The 22,305-nt window shown below is 34.9% G+C and overlaps 1 protein-coding gene across 11 annotated transcripts in view; it reads right to left on the minus strand.

Annotated features, from left to right (window-relative positions):
• The window catches only part of NBEA (neurobeachin), a 467,529-nt gene that overhangs the window by 178,333 nt on the left and 266,891 nt on the right, over positions 1 to 22,305 (minus strand). For all 11 annotated transcript variants that reach the window (XM_042014378.1, XM_042014387.1, XM_042014386.1 and 8 more), the window contains one exon: positions 7,283 to 7,407. In XM_042014378.1, the coding sequence (XP_041870312.1) occupies positions 7,283 to 7,407 (125 nt within the window). The remainder of the gene's footprint in view (positions 1 to 7,282; positions 7,408 to 22,305) is intronic.

Here is a 22,305-nt window from a genome sequence, read left to right on the forward strand (position 1 = left end):
TCAAAAATGCTCACCACTGAACATCGTGTATGTGTGTTTTTCTGCCCATAAAGTCAGTTCTATTTCTTAAAACTGCTTACAATTAATGGTCATCTTGTGTTTACTTACAGACTAAAATTAAGTGTGCATGAATGGGGTGAGGGAACAAGGTTTCTTTTTTGTAAAGGGCTTTCGTTCTTCAGTTGCTCTTATGTATTCTTACTTAAGACATTACTTAAAAAATACCACTTTGGGAAATTATCTTAGATAAAGATCACACTCTATTTTCCCAGAGCAACGTATTTTACTATATTGTGGGGGTGTGTGTGACTTATTTTCAGGATAGTGTGTTAACTAAGGGGGAAAAAAAAGACAAAAATATTGTCTTGGTGTATGCAGCCACAAAAAACTCAATTTCAGTAGTAATAACTATTATACTGAACATGAGTAAATTGATATTAGAAGCATTTTATACCTGCTCCCATCTTCATTAATGATGAGGCAAAGTTCCCTCAGCAAGTTTGCACATGACAAGAAACTGGGAGGAGTGACTGATATGCCAGAGGGACCTCAGCAGACTGGAGAAGTGGGCTGACAGGAACCTCATGAAGTTCAACAAGAAGTGCTAAGTCCTGCATCTGGGGAGGAACAAGCCCAAGGACATGCTGAGAGTCACCCAGCTGGAAAGCAGCTCTGCGAAAATGGAGCTGGGGCTCCTGAGGGACACCAGGTTGAACATGAGCTGGCAGTGTGCCCTTGCAGCAATGCGGTGACACTGTTTGTGCCATAATTATGCCTCTCCTGGTGGGAGAGATCTTTGAAGTCCTTGCTAGGAGTTCCAGAGACAAGTGGGACTCTCAGCCTTCACTGCTTCTAGATAGTTGTTTATTAAGTCTTATCAGAGAAAAAGAGTCACTAGCATGATCCAGACATAGCACAAAGCAGAGAAGGCAGGAGAAAGCCCCATTATCAAGATTAAACGGCCCTTTTAAAGGTAAATCAACCAATGGCTACTAAAAATGTACATTATTTTTACTTTTCTACCAATTATTTAGTAATACAGCCAGGAACTGCGGAATTCTTTGTCCAATCATCCCAAACTACTTTTGCTGCAGAATATGGAGTAGTCAAAGAAGAAGGTTTGGAGAACAACAGCAATCCTCCATTTTGATGTTTTTTGTTTTTATCTATTTATTACATTAACAAACCCAAAACCTCTAAATTTTTCACCCTGTGACAATCTTACATAGTTGTCTATCACCTAATTTACATGTGTGTAGTTTCTAGTTCTTCTCTAAGAGTAGGCAGTTTTTTCCACGGACAGAGGTCAAAAGCTGTGTTGTTCAGGGGGGTAAAATTCTTCAAAACAGGCAGAGAAATATTCTCTGCACTTTGGGTTCACACAATGGGGAATGTTATCCTGGTCTGCATGAGGCAGAGTATTGCCAGTAGATTGGGGAAGGTAATCCTTCTCCTCTGCTAAGCCTTGGTGAGGTCACACCTGGATTTCTGCATCCAGTTCTGGGCTCCCCAGTAGAAGAGAGACAAAGATATTCTTTTACATTTACTACTAAATCGATCCAGATATTCTGTAGATAGTCTTTGTTTGTCTTGAGGAGAGAAGACTCAAGGGGGCCACATAGTTGTGTATAAATACTTTTTGGTTTTCAGTATTTCCAAGGATGGAGACCACACAACATCTCTGGACAATCTGTCCATTGTTTTGACCACCACGACAGTAAAAACTAGTTTGTTCCTGTTGCCTTTTATCCTGTTACTGGCAACCAGAAGATGTCTGGATCATTTTAGAAGTAAAAGTAAATGTAAAAGAACCAAACAAAAGGATCTATAAAACTCAACCTTGACAACAAAACTATTCATACAAATATAAAAAAGCAATATTTCATAGACAAAAGTGAAAGCATAATTTGATCTTTAATCTCTCACATGGTACATATGCAATGCTTTCACTGTCGATACACCTAGGAAAGTAACTGGGTTTTATGCCCCTAGTTGGCCTACTAGCAAAACTCTGATAAGTAATGATTCACTATCAGTTGTCTTCAACTTGCTTTCAGTTTTGAATCAGTTACTGAAAAAAATAACGTTTTCTTACGGTTGGTTCGGAAATCAGTGTTGTTGAAACTGTTCCGGAAACACACTGGGCATTTGCAACATGCACAGAAAAAAAGATAAGGTATAGGATAATGACATCTGAGAACTTTATGAAGCTGAGAAAAAGGTAAATCAACTCTTTTAGATATATATGATTTATACAGTAACTTTGACAGGCAGTCTTGAATTTGCTGCAAAAATGATAGTATTTTCACCAACAAAAGACACCTTTACATTTTTAGCAATGTCATTAGTGTCAACAACCTAACATATCAAAGTATAGAACCTGAAATGTGGGATGGAAATTAAGAGTAGCTTTTAGGTGCACATTCAGACTTCCTAGAATAAGGCACTGATTTTACAGCAAAGCTTCTGGACAGAGATGATGAAATTGAGCATCTCCAGTTCATGGGACATTCTGATTTCTTCAAATGTCTTATCAATTGAAAAGGTCTGGTAAGTTTGTTTGCAAAACACTGGCTTATCTTTCTAGAACATTTGGTGCGTACATTCTTACCAATTTCTCTGGACACTCCTCCCTCTATCTTGTTCTAAAACTGTCTGCAGAAGGCAGGGAGCCCAGCAGTTCATGAGATGGAACTCAGGAGCTGTGGAAATCAACTGCTTTGGACTTTTCAGCACTGTGGGGTTGCTCTAGAGCTAGAGTTTCTGAAATTTCATCTTGGGGTATTTCTCTAACATTGATGACCCTGAAAGAATTGAATCTTCCTTTAGGGTCTCTGAGACAACCAGATGCCCCATTCTGAAGACAGTCCCTTGTTTGAGAATGAGTTCTCATGGATTTCAGACCCTCATTTTCATAGCAGGAGCCCACACAGCCTTGCTCCTACAGCAGTGCTTGCTTGAAGCTAAATACTCTGGTCCTTCAGCAGCCTGAAGGAGTCCTTCTTGCCATTCTCTGAAGGTCCATCAAAATTCATCTGCTCTCATGAAAACAGATTTCAGATTAGGTCATTCCAGATTTCCAAACCTGATGCTTCTAAAGTGTGTTTGTGTAATGAAAATTTATTTCTAGTGATGAGCAAACACAGTATTTGGTGAAACTTAGAGCACTAACGACAAGTGCCAGAAGGAGCCATACACAGCCTGCTTCAGCTAGAACTGCCCTTGAAGCAAGGTTGCTTATTAGATATCCACACATATGCAAGTTCAAAAGCCATATGCGGCTGTATCGCACATTTAAGACATATCTGTGGCTTTGTTTCAAAACCTGAACGTATTACATTATGAAGGTATTTTTCTTTTTTTTCTTTTTCTTTTCTTTTTCATTCTAAGCATTTAGGAACTGTCACACTAATCAGCTTAGCACGCTAAATATTCTTGAGCATATACCCTAGATATATTTGACCAGCTTACACACACATATGTTTAGAATGTGAGCACTGAGTTCATGCTCATTTACTCCAGTGTAGACTAGAAAATGTGGCCTTTCTTGTACTCCCTCTATGTACAAGTTGTTTGTGGGCCACAGTTTTTAAAGGCTGAAGGACCAAATCTTAATAAAGTAACTGTTTTATTCTTAAGTTGACCTTTGTGGACCACTATTCTGTCTCACTAGCAGGGTGGTACAGTAGTGTCTTATCTATGCTAATCTCCAATGACCGTAAACTGCTAAGGTGATTAACTAGAAGAGACAGTTCTTTCACCACATGTACAGAATCTCTGTGAATTGGGTCATATCTGCATATTTCATGTATCTATCATAGTAGAATTTGGAGAAGAAAAGTAGGGTGTATAATCATTTATATAATCTGTTCTTTCTTCTTTCTTTCTTTTCAGTAACAATTTACTTATTTACATTGAAATTCCATCTAAACTTAGAATAAGAACTGTTTAAGTTATTGACATTATAAAATTAAAACTCTACTGAAAGTTCCAGGCAATTCAAATTCTATTACAGCTTGCACTTCAATACTGCAGTAAGTAGCATCCCTTCAACTACACAAAAGGGAGAAATGAATCTGTATTTTGAATCAAGTAAGAATTTAACTAAAACAAAAGGGCACAGCAGATACAATGCTGAACTAATTATGTTTGCATTTTAAATCTGGATATGAAAGTAATTTTAACAGATTACAAACAAATCCAGTGCCTAATATCAAAATCTTAGAAATGGAGGAGACTAATCCAGAAGGAAAAATTCTCTAGACAATCTCCTGTAAATGCTGCTAGGACTGAGATGCAGTCTCAAAGGACAGCTAAGTATATAGCCATAGGAATATGTCATAGTTTTTCACACAGTTTTATATTAGCATAAAAATATGTTATAATTTCCCATTGCAATATTTTTTACTTGTCAGGTACTTTGAACATATATTCATATGTACACATATGCACATACACATACATATATGCATGCATATTATACTTTATGAAACATGGAGATCCAAACATGCATACCAGAAGTGACTAACAGACTGTAGTTAAATCTAAACTTCATTGTGGCAGAAATTTTTTGAGAGAATACTTTTTCCCAGTAGTAGATAACATTGAATGTTTCCTACAGGAAGTAGTCACTATCGTCTAAAATTAACACTTCTCTTTTTAGGCCTTCAAGGTAGAATTTAACATCTGCTTTCACTTCTCTAAAACAAACATATAGATCATAGACATAGTTTTCATTTCCAACACTCTTCCTTAATGACTGTAAATATAAATATAATTACAGTATCCATACATCCAACATCAAATATGATTTAATACTAGAGTAGCTGTAAAGCACTTTTTTATCTATCAAGGTTATATCTTGATGGGTGCACAAGCGCAGATAAATCAGGTGTTAAGCCGGCACATCTCCAAGGAATCTGATAATTCTCTCATCTGCAATCCTCAGCATATCTTATTACTTACTGCCAAAGAAATGACTGATTAATTTTGTCATCTTTGCTCTGTGATTTTTGTTCAGCTGAAACTGGCTGCCCTCTTCTGCAATGCCTGATCAGACTTATTTAAGTTGATGCCTTTGATCGTAGACACTGAGGAGCTTGCTGACTTAGGCTTTGACTAAACATTCCTCCATTGCAATATTTATGCACAGAATCCTAAATGATAACAGACAGTCAATGTAGACAACAAACACTTGTAGGATGTTTCCATTCTTTTACTGATGCTCAAAACAGCTTTACTTGTGCTAGAGGTATCAGTCAAGATGAAAAGTTGAAACAAAAGCCCAAAAAATTTTGCTTTGGTGAATACTTTATTTCTCACAAACAAACTATCTGTGATCAGGAAATAAAATCCTTTGGAAAACTATGCAGTTTGATATTTTTTTTTAATGCTTTAAATTCTTTCTGTAGTGTGATGTCATGTTCAGTTTTGGAAGCTAGGGGCATTTTACCATCAAACCGTTCCAAACAAAATTATCAAAACAAAGCCAGTAAAAAAACCAACTACAATAAATGTTAAGCCCTTTAGAAAAAAAAAAAATCTGCCTCTAGCTCTTTATTAATCACATTACAACACCAGAGGCTAGAAGTACATCAAACTGCACCAAATCCTTTTCACATGACAACCTCATAAATTATTCAACTCATTAGTAACATCAAGAGGCATAAAATAACATCAGTGTTAAAGATGTTTTCTTACAGAGAAAGGTCAGCTAAAAGTTTCAGTATTAAAACTGAAAGGTTTAAGCCTCTGAAAAGTAAATACATCTAGATAGAATCCATGAATACTTTAGTGCATGATGGTTTAAAATTCCATGTTAATACATATATGGAAAGCTAGAATTTTTTTTAAATTCTGAAAACTTCAGCCTGTTGTTAATTTTTATGTGACCACTAAGTTTGGTGTGCACCATCTGTGTAGACATCTGAGTTTTAATTTTCCTGTATGTTGAATGCACTAACAGGTGTTATATACATATAAAGTCCATGGTTTTGGTGATTATTTGCCTTTCAAAAGCAACACGGCAATTAGCAAAGTTTTGTACCTCACTCTCATAATATCTCTATCTTGATCTTTTGAAAGAATGTGGAGAAAATAACCCTTTGTCAAATATGAAATACCCTATACTAATGGGGGAAATGGCTTTCTTAACCCAGCTTAAGGACAGTTTATGACTTGAAGTCTTGCACATGATAGCCTTCACCTTTAAGTAAGGATTAAGTTACACTTGCTAGTATAACTGCACACAGAGATATTAATTCATATGTCTAACCTTGTTTGGATCCCAGATATTTGCCTCAACAACCGCAAAGTTGGTGAAAAGTGTAGGTCATACAGAGTTAGCTTTATATCTATCACATTTGGAACTTTTGGCAACATTAGCCTTTGGTTAAACATCAGATGAAAGGTTCAACTTGCTTTGTGAATGATTACTTCAATTTTTTACTCCTAAATGCTAAAGAACCACAGTATTTTCTTTTCACCATTACAGATAAAAAAAAAAAAAAAGAACAGAAACCCATCACAATATTCTTTAAAAAACTCCTGTCTTTGATATGCTAGAGAGGTATCCCAGCTTAAACCTGAGAAATAAATTCACTTTAGATTTTGGTGTATTCAGGTTCAGTCTGCTGTACAGAAGTCACAAACATATGAACCTTTTATATGTTACAAAGGAATTTGCAAGCATGTTCCTCATTTCTCTTTTATACTGCAGCTACATCTCCATGAAAATCAAACATCATCTAATTCTTCAGTTTCTAAGACTGAAGCTTCTATGTCTTCAGTTTACTATTCAAATCACAAGTTATCCTTAAAAATTATTATTGCTAACAAGTTGTTATGAATTTCATGATTTGCAGAAAAATTACTTTTGGCTGAAATTATGCATACTAGGATAAAATTTCTGATTTTTTTTAAATTCCTTATTCACAAAATATCTCCAAAGGAACTATTATGACACATTAGTTTGATGACCTATTTCATTCAGTCACTCCAGAGAGACAAGTTCAGTTGCTTTTACCAGTGTCTCAAAACTAGCATTTGGGAATGCTAAAGAAGTATAATGTGAATCCCTTCGGGATCAGGGAATTTAACAGCTCACAAGCTCAAGTCTTCTGGTTCATTAAAGTGTAAGAATTGAAAGAATTCTTTTTCTAAGAATATGTTGTCCTAGGAATTCTCATCACTGTCCTTGAAAAAGAAGGGACATGATTCTCAGGCATTCATGGACATCAAGAAAGCATCATGAGCTATATTTTTAAGCTGAGTTGATACTGACCATATTCCACAGCGGCTTTTAGGAGAGCATCAGCATGAGTAGACCCAAAAGCATTGCGAACAAATCGCCTCCGCCGGCGCAAATCATCTTCCCAGTAATCCAAGCGCCAGAAGTCATGCAGTTGGCTGGAAAATAAAGAACACACACATCAGCACCTACCACAGCTTGAACTGTATTTACATACATTATAGTATAATTTCACTGCTGCTTTCCCATTTCAGGAATACATTCTTGTAAAAACATGTATCACTAAAACTCACAATATTCTAGCCTTTCTTTACATGCATTTATGTATTATAAACCCCAGCACTGCCTGTCTCAAAATGTTCTGCCTGCTGCTAAAAACATTAATCACACCGAACCCATTAACAAATGCAGCATCAAATTACAAGTATTAATGGCACAGCTTGCTTTCTTTTACAGTGTTTTTAACAAGGCTTGTAAATCATAGAATGGACCTCAGTAGTTTGCAATTTAATGACTATGGTCCCTTAGCAGACTGAACTTAAAAGTATAAAATATTGCCCACTTGAATTTTGTGGAACTATGATTAAACTAATGTGCTGAAATATTCATTGAAATAATTCCCCACTGCCCCTAGCAACCTGAGAAAATTGCAATTTTATTCATTATTAATAACACTGAATTAGAGCAGAAAAAAAGTTCCACCATGTGGTAATTGTCTTGGTAAATTATTATTCCAGCACTAACAGAGTACTAGGATGATTTTATAGCTCCCAGCTAATAAAAGCCATTAACAACCATGGCCATCTTTGTGTTACATTGCCTTTTTACATTCAAAAGAATATTAAACTCCTGTAGAATGATATAAGGCATTGTTAATCTATACTAAAGCCAAAAAGTACATATATATAATCATCTGGTATTCAACTTTGGTTCTAAAGAACTGACCAGCTCCACTTTCAGAAAACTTCTTGACCTTATTGGCACAAACCTCCGGCATCTTTTTAATAAGATATTTGGGCAAAGCTGCATTCTAATCCAAAATTTTAAAAGCTTTTTGGATCACTAGGAAGAACCCAAAATGTTTGTGGATGCATCCTTGTCACCAAAATCATAATTGGACACACTATACACTTAAAATTATCCTGCAGGCCACGACCTTGCCGACCCCAGCTAGGGAACCACTGCTTTAAACCAATAATTTTCAACCTATCTGTAATACCCTGGAGATGCATGAACAAAAGGCAAATAAAAAAAAGAAAAAAAAAAAGAGAGAAAAGTTTACAGTACTCATAAGTATGGACTACATTTTTGCTAGACTTTTCTAGTTATTACTTCAGCCACTGTTTTCTATATTGCCTTCATTTTGAGAAGTTATGCACTGGTAGCCATTTCCAGAAGAAAAGTAGAAATATGCTAACATAGAACAGACCTTTTCATTCTTTACAGTCCACTTAAGCACTTTTTTTGATGCTTTCATTAGTTATTGTCCAACTTTACTAACTGCTGTCATGAGACCTGGATCAGTTCTGGAGGGCAGAGCATCAAGGGGAGTGGATCTAGCGCCCTACCTTCTAGCCACTAACAAATTTTCAGAAGCAGCACACCATAAATTTTAGTCAATGTTGGTGTTTTTTGTATTCTGCATTTTCAGTATATGCTCCTTAAGTCTGCATGAAGGTCGTACTTTTATTGCTGCCTTGCAGAACAGGCATTTTACTTATTTACAAGCAGTGAGGAGGAAACTTCAGTGGTTTTTTGAAAGGTGAGAAACCTTCCCTTCTTAATTCCATTGAAGAGTAAGTCATGATAAGACAGAAGTAAAAATATTAATGAAACCCTTTTAAAAATAAGAGTTCTCTGAAACTACATGTATTGACAATAAAAAAAAAGACCCTTACGTTGATAAGAATGATTTAACTATGTAAGAATAAAAAACTTTATGAAATTAAGAAATATACAGAGACTAAAAACCATGTTTTTATTTTGTTCTGTGTTTAATCTGGTAATTCATTACTTTGATTAATCAGTCTGAAGAATACTGTATATTCTCAGTTTAAAGTAAACCAGATTTTAAAGTCACTATTTTAATGAAGTGTTAAGTGTGGAAGTGATGAAATTGTCACAGGATTAAGTCTATTTTGCAGATCCGAAAAAACATTACAAGTTCACCAGGGACTGAAGCTTGAAATATGTAATAACGGCAAAAAATTAAAATTTTGAGAAAAAAGAATAGAAACATCATTTCTAATTACAACTTATATGACTTTTAAAAACAGAACTGAAGTTTCTTCCTACAGTTTTCTACAGAAGTCTATCCCACAATGTTACTACATACTTCCAGGTACTGGAAGATGGTATCTGAACCCTAAAGAAAAGGTTTCTGAATCTAGTTTAGTTGATCTAAGATTTTTTTTTTTTTTGACTCTTTGAGCAACATCATTAACAAAAAGACAAGATACTTTTCCTACCCTGTTGTTTGAAAGAAAGAAGACTTCAAAAGATAATGGCTATACTTACAGAAAGTTTTGAATGATTGAGTTTCATCATTTGAATAAAAGGCAAAAAAAACCTGTGTGATTTTCCTAAAATATTATATTATTACATCTCTAGATTAGATTAAAAATACTAGTAAGTAGAAGACTGTGGCACCAGTTCCAGCCTGAAACTAAGAATTTAACCTGCTTTAGAAGTCCAGCTCTATGGACCGAATTAGTGTTAAATTGTCTGGCCCACAGATTAAAGTACTTTAGAAATACTTATATTCTAATCCTGTATATTCTACTCAGGCTTTAAGATTTTTCAGGAATTTAGATAGCTGTTAGGTAGTTCTAAATGATGGCTGTAAATTAAGCAGAACTATATTTTCTAACACTGTACTAGGCACAAGTCAGTCATAGAAGAGAGCATGTCTGCAAATTGCACATATCTCTTTCTCCTACAATGCCTTTTTCCCAGAAGTGACTTGGCTAAATCAAGTAATTTTAGTAATTTATTTCTGTGACAAGTACAATATTTCAATAAGCTTTACTTTTCTTAATAATGTATATTATTAATAAGCCTTATTTCCACAGCCAACTAGATTACATGTAATTTCTTATTCCTCCACATTTTATACCAGTCAAGTGACATTTTGAATCAGGCTTGTTTGAATGAAGAAGTGCATATTAAGCACAATGTAAGGAATTTTTTTTAAGAACTAAAAGTTTATAGCATCATTTATGAGCTACTTCTAAAGACTTTTAAGAAAAGAGAATATATCTATATCCCTTCAACTGAACAGTTATTTAAAATGCACCCTAAAACACACAACCCAAAGAAGTCTGCATGATGAGTCTACCTGTCAAAGATAATTTCCTTACAAACTACAGTATAATCCAATATAAGCCTTTCTCATCATAATGAGAACTGGCATGAAACTAGTAATACTACAAGGCTACTAACAATGAAAAAAATTATTTGGAATGGTGTGCATGTTGTAAATTAATCCCAAATTTCAGATGTGCAGTATTTCATATAGTTACTACAGAAAAAGAAAGTACATGTTTTAATGGAACAAGACCTATTGTACTGTGTATTGGAGGATTAAAAATTTTGTTTCACTGCCACTGTCATCACTGGTGCCCACTTGACAGCTTGATGTGTATGTTCTCCTACTTCAAATAAATTTTTCTTGGCCAGCATGGGATGGAAAGACAAAGAGGTATTATGCTGACCCAGGTAGCCAAGGTGGACTTCGATAAGTTGGAGCAAATAGGTTTGAAGTCTCTCAAGTGCAGGTTGCTCTAAAACTCAGATATGCCCAGAATTCTTCATAATATTCCTTACATACCACACACACCATCCATGTATATGGGGACAAAGATTATTGAGACAGACTGAAATGTTTCAGGGAGCTCAATTACCCCCTTGGAGGAGAAACTGTGCAGTGCTCTGCCACCAAAACAATTAAGAGGAACGTCAAGTCAGCCTGCACAGCAAATTCCTCCCTGCCTTTTCACATCTCCAAAGCTTGATCATTTAAACAGCAACTTTTGAAACGATTTTCTGTTAACTCCTATGACCATAGCTGCAACAAAGTGCATGGGAAGGGTTTTTTCTTGGACTTATGAATACTAGTTGTCCTAAATTGTAAGTCTTTGTCCATCCTGTGGGCATTCAGCATCTGTGACAGCAGCTGCATGGCTGTGAAAGCCAGTTCCCGTTCATGTACAAGGTGCAGTTTGCTATATGTCACCTACAGCTACAGCAACTAGTGGCAAACATAAACAGTGGAGAGTAGCAGTACATGTCCATAAAAGATCCTCAGACTGCAGCCCAAAGGATGGGCTGCCAGATGGAAGAGATTAAGTTTGAATATATTAATGAAGAGGAACAAGCCTGCAGGCATGGGGGAAGGGGAAAAAGTTGTTTTGAAAAAGAGGTGGGTCACAGAACTGGAAGAATCTCAGAGAATCCATAGTCTTTGTAATACTGGGAAAATACTAGAAAAAGCAAGGAATTGATGATCTATGATTTCAAGAATTAGTCCTGGTTGCTTTCATGTGACATATTTTGAAAAAGAAAAATTATTCTTTTCACAGTTTGGAATTATGACTGTGTTTTTAGTAATTAGGAAAAAAATATGTATATTTGGAAAGTATAAAGCATATATTCCCTAATGTAATATAAAGAACAGAAAATGAATGACATTAAAAAAAAAAAAAAGTAAGTAAAAGAAAACTTGAAGTACAAAAAATACAAAAATACTTATGCAAAAAGCCAAAATATAAATTTATTTGCCAGAAGATCCAAATAGCAGAAGTCTTCTGTAACAACAAAAGAGCAAATAAGCCTCAGAAGTGTTGTTGCAATAGATACAGTAACTGTAAATAATATTAAAAATCGGAAATATAAACACAGGGAATAAAGATGAGAATCTGAGAAAAACCTAATGTCATGAAAATTGAACAAGATGGTAAAAAAGGGGAAGAGTTTCCATTTGGACTTTGAAATAAGGATGAAATAGAGCACAGAGAAACTCAAACCAACAGCAAACACTAGTACTGATCATCAGAATAGGAGCAGAGGAGTCACCTTTGAAAAGCAGAAAGAGAACTGCCAAGAGCTTCTCTCCTATGATCATGTTACTGATGGTCTTGCATTAATAATGAAGGACAAAGCTGAGACAACCGAGAATTTGCTACAAATGAAAGAGACTAAAAGCTAACAGAAGATGACCAATAATTAAAGATCCACCAAATTTATGGAGAACTTTCTAAGAACTGTTTTAAAGGGTAACACCACTGTCAGAAAGGAGGGAGTGATTTATATGGCTTTTATTTTCTTCTTAAGGCACTGGGAAAATGTGTATTTAATACACACTCTTAATAAAGACTTCCAACTCCTGAAACTTCTGTCTTAATTTCAGTGATAAGGACACATCAAAAGCTGAAAACAGAAATCTCTCAATTTGAATTAATCTTCAGATAGATGAGATGTTAGAAAGGAGAGTAATGTCAGTAGATGTGAAAGGGAAGCTGTGGCAACAGAGATGTTAATTTTAGCTATGGTAGTACTTAAACCACAAACTTCTAAGGCAGTAAAATTCCAGGATTATGGAATTTGGTGTATTACATAGTGTCTGAAGGAACAAATTCATAATCAATACACAAACAAGGACTAGCAATTTACTGATTGCCTAGGTTTTTTTATAAAGCTTAGTTCTTCAGAATGAGTTGTTCACTCTAGAATGGCTGCTATATTATTAAATAGTAGTTAACTTCTACCAAGAAGCAGTAGTTGTAAGGAAATAAGACTAACCATGCATAAAGCTATAAATAGGGGAAAAAATAGAGAGAAAAAAGCCACGTAACTCTCAAGAATAGCAATGGAAGTGTCAATAAGTCAAATGTCTACAAAGTAAAACTAAAGATAAGTAGAAATTTTTAAATTTTTGAATTGATTTAACATAAAATATAAATTTAAAGTTATGATAGAGAAGTTTGGCAAATCTATCCAAATAATAATGGGCAATAGTAGGACACTACATGTGGTACAGCTAAATGAAACAACACAATTTCCTAAAGTTATATACTTGATTGCTTTTAGTTAATCCAATGTCATAGAAAGAACAACTGAAACAACATAAAAAGCAGACACATAAATTGTCAGTGTTTGACTCACCAGAATCACACAGGGCTTTTCAAGTAACAAAATATGAGTAACAACTGACTGCAATTGCACCAGATTCTAGAGATAATAAATTGCAAACTTAGAAACACTAAAATGAAATACAATTTAGGGTTAGAATTGAGACAGAAAAGATTATATTTGACAAAAAGGAAAAGTGATTGGAACAATACTCTGGTTTAACTCAGATTTCTGGTTTGGAACCTTAATTCTGTTTCAGAATGTGGTTTGCTGCCACTCCAAAGAAAGAGGAAACAAAACACCCAAAGCCCAGAAAGCCATTTTATAGTTTTAGATAAAGGAAAATTTGGGTAAAATTCCCTTTTGGAAAATATCTTGAAAGAACATAGAGTGGTTTAGGACATTTTTATTTTTAATGCATATTTTGTTATGTCATGCTATCTCAGTACAATGAGTAGTTATTAAGATTTCACAAGTACTGCCATGATGCCACAGTTTAACAAACTCCAAGATGGAATGAATTGGAGGTCATCTCTGTCTTTCTTAACTGACTGCAAAAAAGAGACAGACAGAATGGCTTAGACTAGAAGCATAACTACAGGTGGCTAAAATTAAGTAAAATGTATTCCATGCTAAGTGTGCAGCTTTTCTTATTCAAAGTGTAGAAGTATCTCTAAGTTTCATTGACAAAAACTTGATCTAGCAAATGATCACTGAATTTCAAGAAAAAAAAATTGTTTTATGTTTTGAGTAGTATGTTTGTTATAATTTCACATCTGAAATAAGCACTGTGACATTAACATATACTCCTGCTGCTAGGAAATACAATAGGAAAATAAAAACATTTGAAGACTTTTATTAACTTAGAAGAATGAAAAAGAAAAAAATCAGTTATTTTCATAGGAACTTCTATCATAATTTTTTTACCAGAAGATTTGACCAAGATAATGTTTTCTGATTTAAATGGGTTTTAAAATGAAATTTCCATTTAACTCTTCCACTGTTTTTACAAGCATATTACCTACTGTTAGCAAAATTATTTTGCTTGTTAAACATATTATGTGTCAAACTAAAAGAGAAATAAAAGTGAGCACCCACTGAATACAAAAACAGGAGACTTCATGAAATAATACAACCTTTTGTCAAAATTGTCTGGAAAGTATTGTGTGATTTTACATCTATAGTCCATAAAAAATCAGATAAACATCTCAGAAAATAACTTCTTTATCTTAATTTAACAAAGTAAAATGCTGACTTAATAAATTAAATCAAAATAAAAAGTTTTAGGACAACTATTAATTTTGCTTTAAAGATGATGTTTTCCAAACAAGGTTAACTTTAATAGATACAGTTCTTATGATATTTAAGATAGTTCTTATTTCTTATGATATCCAAGATATTTACAGAAATATGTTTGGTGTTTTTATTCAATTGTAGTTTATCCTTTGAGCTTCAAACATTAAATATTCTTCCAGCAATAATTATGTAGACAGGATTCATCTGATAATACAGCCCACTACTTCCGTTCAGCTTTTAAGCCAAGAACATCAAAGTTCATTTGAGTAGGATACAAGGTGACTCAATTCTGCCTAGGGATGGTGAACAATGGTTGCACAAAACCCAGATAAACTGGTGTTATGACCACTGAAAAGTAAGATAATTCTTTCTTGTAGTTATGCTTTGCCTCTTATTGTCTGACTCCTTTTTTGCGCAGAAATTAATTAAAAAAACCCCAAATCTCAACTCCCCCCCAGAACAACCCTTGCCTATCTGGGGTCTTTTAGTATTATTTCTTGGTTCAGTTGTAGCAGTGAAAAGAGAAGACTGAGAGAACAATTTGTTCAAATCTCACAGAGACACCCTCCTCCTTTGCCTTCTACATGAGTACTAACTACGCTACTTATATAGATGATAGGATATTTTGCTCTGAGTCTAATGAATACAGCTAAATTCTTTTGGTTGTTTTTTCTACTTTTTCTGAAGAGAAATTGAGAAAAACCCTAAAACACAACAATCTCTTTTCCCATTGAATTCTAAGTGACAATAATACCACAGCATTAGGAAACTCCAGTAAACAAAGCTGGAGGTAGTTTTTCATGTCACCCCCATACAGCCTACATCAGCACAACGCAGAAGTCCTGAGATTTTGCAAAGGTACTAATGAAGCAGTGAATTTTTACAAGAAAAACATGTTACTCTCTATTTCAAGATTTCATATGTCATATTAAACATATATCTAGGGATGGCAGGGTCCAAGATTATAAAAAAAATTCTGAGCCTTTACGACTTTTCTGTAATTCTAGAAGAGTTAAACAGTAGCTAAATTTCTTTTCAGTTAGGATTAGTGTGCTTGAACAAATGAAAAACAATCCCCAGATTTCCAAGTGGGCATCCAAAGTAAAAGAGCTTGCTGAAGCTCTTGGAAACTTCAGTGCCTCATTGGCTTACTTAAAGGTCAAACACTAAAGGCTCAGACTTGTAAGTAGGGATAACATATGTGACTGCTGATGAGGATGCTGTCCCAGCTGTCCGCTCCATTCCAGATGCACAGATTAAGGTGTCTGAATCCCTTTTGAAGGAACTACTGAAGAACCTACTGAGCATACAAATTACAGTCCAGTTTCAAGACAAACCAGCAATGACTTGTCAAAAAATCTAGAGCTGCACTTTTGACAGAAACAGCATAGTTGAGATAGACAGCTAGGACTTGTTATCTCATTAGTTACTCCTGTTCGTAAGTCACAGCTCAAAGGTTATAGAATCCAGGAACAGAAATTTAGTCTCTCAAAGTCTTTAATCAGAAAAAAGAGAAAATATTTTATCTAAATATTTTAAAAGCATTCTGAAACTGAGACACAGCTTTGTTTTTTCACATATATACTATTTCTTAAAAACCCATAATGAATTACTGTTCCAAACCTTTATAAATTATTCAAGCTGCAACTGCTTAAAGACAGTTAACTTATTAACCTGGCATTGAGATGAAATAATTAGCTTCCTTGAGGCCTAACAACAAACAGCAACAGTAATCAAAATCTAATAAATAAATAATAAAGTTTTACCTAGGCAACTGTTTTAATTTCCATCATGTGGAGCTGTTCATTAAAATGCAAGTCTAATAATACACTATTTTAAAATAATGATTCTTTTTGCAAAATGCCATTTTAAGCTTGATAATTGGAAGTATTTGAATTCAAAATTTAGAGAAGCCTGAAGTTTTACGTCTCCTGCAGGCTTTTTGGTACAGATTTATTTTTATTCTGTCACCCAGAAGTACAGCATAAGTTAAGAGAAAGCACATATCTCACTTTAACCTAATGTTCTTAAGAACTGAAACAAAGACACAATGGCCCAATTAGTGGATATGCCTTGTCTGGTGTATAAACAGTTATTCCTATCCCCAAATATAGCTTGTATTGATGAAATAAACATTGCCGGGGGCATGGATATGAATGCTATAGAATTTTTAATGGAGACCATGTTTACAGTACTATCAATTAAATACTGAAGTAATCTTAACTTTGATCTTTTTTGTTCATGGGAATTTTTGTGAGAGCTAAAAAGCCAACTTGGCAAGTAAATCAAAACTTTTCTATTTATACTTTATTTTTGACAGTCAAGAGGTTCTTCAGAAGTATAGAAAAAGTCTTCTATAAAACATCCCAAAATATATCAGCATGACCTAATGATTTATTTTGGGCTCTGAAAAATATTATACGAGAAGAAGCGGACGCAACATTGGGGAAAAAAAAAAGGGAAGAAAAAAAAAAAGAAACAAAAAATGACTCCAAATTATAACTTCCTTGTTTTCTGTCTTGAAAAAAAATTGCTATTTTTGTGGGTTCTGAAAAACAATCAGGATATACGCCAAAGAATTTTTGCATAGGAACTATTTGGCAATCCATTACTCAGTATACTTTTTAATGTTTCCCTTCCTCTTAACTACTTGTTACACAATTCTGTGTGACAATCATGAGATACAGATGCTTTTTCCCTTGTCTGCAGCACAAATCTGTGACGTGACCATGTGTATCTTCTGCATTTTTCATGCACATTCACAGTTCAGTTGCTATTGTATAGTAAGTATGACTCCCCATAGGGATATGCTTTACAAATATACTACAGAATGTATATTTGGCTATATTTAGGTGTATGTTCTTAAATGAATACTACAGTTAAAGAAAAATCATCAGCAGCAGTTTAATAAACTTATAAAACCCTCCCTCACTTTTCTGTGTAGAGTCACCATGAGGAATTACAATCTTCAACCTTGCTAATTAAGCAGTTTTTATCCTTTACATGTTCATTGCAGGTTGTTGGTTTGGGGGTTTTTTTTGAGACTTTGTTACTGTAGTTTGTATGGAAGATGAAAAATGAGAAAGGAGTTCAGACCCATCTATTATTACACCAGAAAGGAAAGCTTGCTGACTGATTCAGTACTGAATTAGACAATTGATGGGGGGAGGAACCATATACCTGGGAACAGAAGGATGTGCTGCTCTCCCTTCAGAGCATGGGTAGCCAAATTTCCTGATCCAAGAGAGCAAAAATTGAAAACTTCACACAACTGTGCAATGTAAATGATCAGTTGAGAAAAGGCAAAATTCTAAGAGTAGTTCAAAAGTGGGACAAAATGGAGCTGGACTCAGTCTGTACCTAGGTTTGAAGGTAATTGGTGATGGCATTTTTTGGTTTACTTTCTCTGAGCTGTGACTTTGGATAATTTAGAATATTTTGAGCCAAAGACCCAGTGACAAATGTCCTTGGAAAGAGTTGATCTTGAAGTGCTGAAAAGTCACATATAGCTTAAGAACCACAGCACAGGTCATTTCACCCTCAGAGATTCTCCAAGTTCTAATGACTAACTTGGGCAAAAATATAGTTTACTCTCTTCGTTCTTCACCAGTCTCATTCTTTTGTAACCTCTAGATTCATTTAGCTGCTCCAGATCTCCCCTGTGTAGCTCAACAGACATAATGTTAAGATGCTGTGAAGCTGAGGATCACCTTATCTTTGAAAACTGCTTTTTCTACAGGGACCGAATTGCCTGTGACCTCATAGAACTTGTTTTCCTTTCTTGCAATCTGGGAGACACAGTTCAATTACTGGGAAGTTAATACCAGCAATTAACAGTTGTAATTTACTGGAAGATTAAAGTTGTCAAATTATGCCAAATGATAGCTGAGTTGAGTTTCTTTCATCTAACTTAAGATGTCAACATTACTGACATTTAACTAATCAACCCAGGCCTATTCCGCAGGCAATGGAGAGAACTAGTTTCACCTTGGGAAAAGTTGGGTGATAGGATAGGAATCCTAGTGCTCTTGTATCAAGTAACCAAGGGCTCAACACTACAAAAAATAAAAACCTGGGTTTCTCATGAAAAAGTCTACCATCTAAGACTAACTAACATCACATGATTGAGTGAAATCCAAGAGGCAGGATTCAGAAAATGTAGAATTATAGGCTATATGGGTCCTGTTAAATGAGAGAAATGGAGAATGTGGCCGACTGACTTGTCCCAGTCTTATATTACTACAAGTAAAAGTAACAGGGAGGTATCGTTTCATCACCTGATTGACCTGACAAAGGGAATCCTGAAACATAAAATAGGCAACAGCTACAGAAATAATCTTCTCTGTGTAAATTAATAAAAAAAATATTCAAAATTCCATTTTTAAAGACTGAGCTTATGATTTTATTGCTATAAAACAGAAATGGAGAATCAGAGGGTCAGCATTCAAAATCCCCAGATTCAGACTGCAAATTCCTTATTTGAACTGATATCAAATAATGAACATAAATAATAGAAATTCGGGAAACAAAAGCTAAGAAATTCAAGCAATCAAAAAAAAAAAGCTGACACTCTCAAAAATCAGACAATATTACTGAAGCAATTGAGAAAGTCTAACAGTTAAAACACTTAAAACCAGAACACTCTTTATTATGTATAAGTCAAAATAAAATATCAAGACTATTATTTTGGAGAGTCTGAATCTGTGGTGTAATATATAAATATTTTTATGGAAGAAATATAATTTTTTAGGCCCAATTATAGAACGAAGTATGAGTCTGTTAAGTATATGCCTATATGACATCCCATTAAAGTCAACAACAGATTTAAATTGAGATATGTTTCGGGACCTATTCTAGGGGCTTAATTCCACCAAAATCTTAAAAAGTGTTTTATGCTGATGGTAGAATATAAATGCATTTTTCTATACCACAGATTGAAAAATGACTGGGCAAAGATATATAGAAATTGCTGTTTATTGCATTAAAATAGGGCTTTAGCTGAGGTTATTTTGTTAACATTTTTCCTTCTCTTTTTTTAAGAAGCAAACCACCACACACAAAAGACAAACAATGAAAAGCTTCCAAGATGCCTAGTAAGAAATTGATTGAATTGACACCAGTGTGAAGAACTGCTAAATCACTCTGAAAGATTATTAATCTTTTTTTCAGAAAATAAATGTAGAGTTTATTCTCATCTCCTGCCTTAAAGGACTTTAAATTAAATTAGTAAGTCTTGTACAGTTCTAGAACAGCTTTTGCCTCGTATATCAGACTTTATTTAAGAAACCAAAGCAACATGTGACTAGGTCAGTTAATACACATGCCAGGCCTGTGCTCTGTGTTGCTCAACAGCTATGCTATTTTATTTTTTCTAATGTATAAGTGAACTAGCAAAAGGCTCCTTGTCTTATCAGCAATCTATATTGCTTTGCTGATGGATATTTATAGAACATGACCTTCCACGTGTCTTTCTCTTTTCAAACCATCTAAATTAAGTTGCTTTAGTCATCCTCATATTATCATTGACTTGAAGCATCCCTTTCTGTAGATGATCTGCAGTTAGTGATGTGGTCCAAATTGCACATACAAATTAAAGTACAAAATATATCATATCTACTATTATTCTAACAACAATATCCTCCCATGGAGCAGTAAAGCTGAATTGTGGACCAAGAAACCAGTTTCTAGTTCAACATTTAATCTGTCTAAAGTTTCTTGTGTGGTTGGGGGGCCGCTCCCCCGCCGCCCCGGGCGAAGGCACCCATAAAAACGTGTTCCTGTTCACAGTAAATAAGGATTCTGCTTCAATTTATCTTATCCCTTGAAAAATATATGTAATACTTCCTTTATTGAGCTCCAGGGAGACCTTTGGAAAGTGACACTATATCATGATATCTATGTAAAATGCTGTGAAAATACTCCAGCTTTACCCTCCACCACACTTACAACTGTGTTATGAACTAATTCCTGATTGGAACCCAAAAAAGCAGTATAGCTCAACAGATTGATAATGAAAAAAAACCACCATTAACAGCAGCTCCAGTGTGTCTCTGACTGTAGTGATTTAGTAAGCAGCAAGAAGGCAGTATGATTCAGAACCTTTTTGCTGTCAGTAATCACATCACTTTACAAAATTTATTTACTTGGTAGAGTAAATAAATTTTGGTGCTTTCAGACCAGCCTTTGACCAGCAGCAGGAGTGTTGGTTGTTGCTCAACAAAACCCTCTTTGCTGATAACATAAATATCTGCACAGGCCTCAGCATGGCTGATGTAGAAGAAAAGAAACAAACTAAATATCTCACATTCAAGGAAGCATGAAGTCCAGAACTGACTCTCAGTAATACACCCTTCTTAGACACTGATTTGCTCGAGTTTTATCGGTCACCAGTTAATAGTCACAAATGCATAGATTCAGTCATTTCTTCCCTTAGGGTCTACTCTGCCATCATGCAAATGGCTGATGGCATGAAACCATTCAGAGTCTGCCTTCAGAGCAGATGCACAAGAAACACTGAAAACCCAGGGTACAAGGAAAGAAAAGAGAACATTATGGAGGATTCTTGGTTGAGCTGCTAATAGCTCTTTTATTTATAACACTTAGTGTTTTCACTACAAATGTTTATAGAAACTGTTTACTGAACATCTCCTGCTGGCAACATGCCATAGAAATTGAGCAGGAATAAAGCAATCAGGTCAAATCATTGCTCCTTCTGATATTAAATACTTTTCTGGTGTGAGATAAAAAAATTTGAAAAAAAAAAAAAATCTGTGTTCTACTTTTGCTCCATAGTAGAATATTGACAGCATACCAAAAAAAGAAACAAATTAGTGTAAGCACTTCTAGAGCATCAGCAGACTTGGCATTAGAACTATATGGAAATTTGTAGAAAGATGAAGAGGAATCTCTCCTTGCTTTGAGAGGTTTTACTTGCTACATTAATTTTTTGCTCAAGAGTGCTCAAGGTGTATGCATGAGGGGAGAATCATGTTCACCCTCCCTAATTTTCAACTACTATTTGCAAGCAAAGTGCTTTTTAATTTTCACATTCTGTATCAAAAATAAAGGAACCACCATTCATCACTGTGAAATACACGTAAACCCTAAATGCCAACCAACATCCAAAGGCACGAGAATGCCATTCACTATACAACATCATGCCTGCAATCGTCGGTGATACTCTCAAAGCCTGTGCCAACAAATCTAAATTATTTTTTTCAGGCTTTGCCAATGAAGTGTTTCAAACACACAGAGAAATAATATTTGTGCCTAGACCATTACAGCTGATTCTATTTGAGAGTAAGTACAATCATACAAGAAAAGCTTGGTGGATGCAGCATGCTTCCCCCATGAATCACCAAAGTTTTGTGGAATGAAACACTGTCAGCCTTTTCTGACAATGCTAGCTCATTTTAAACTAGTAAAACACTAATTGGAATGGGGAATGAAAGGGCTACAACCATAGAATTACAATCTGGCTCAGACACAGGCTCATGTCTTCCAACATTGTTCCAATTATTTTTTTTTTCCACTTTTGAAAATATTGAATCAGTGTGGAAGGTTTAGTCATTCCTGGTTGGCTTCCTTTTGGCAATAATGCCACAACCTGGCTGGCACATTATAGATGCAGG

This window comes from Corvus kubaryi, unplaced genomic scaffold (genome assembly GCF_017639235.1).
Source record: "Corvus kubaryi isolate FWS band 111438036 unplaced genomic scaffold, C.kubaryi_AGA036_p1.0 split1-65, whole genome shotgun sequence".
In the NCBI taxonomy this organism is placed as follows: domain Eukaryota; kingdom Metazoa; phylum Chordata; class Aves; order Passeriformes; family Corvidae; genus Corvus; species Corvus kubaryi.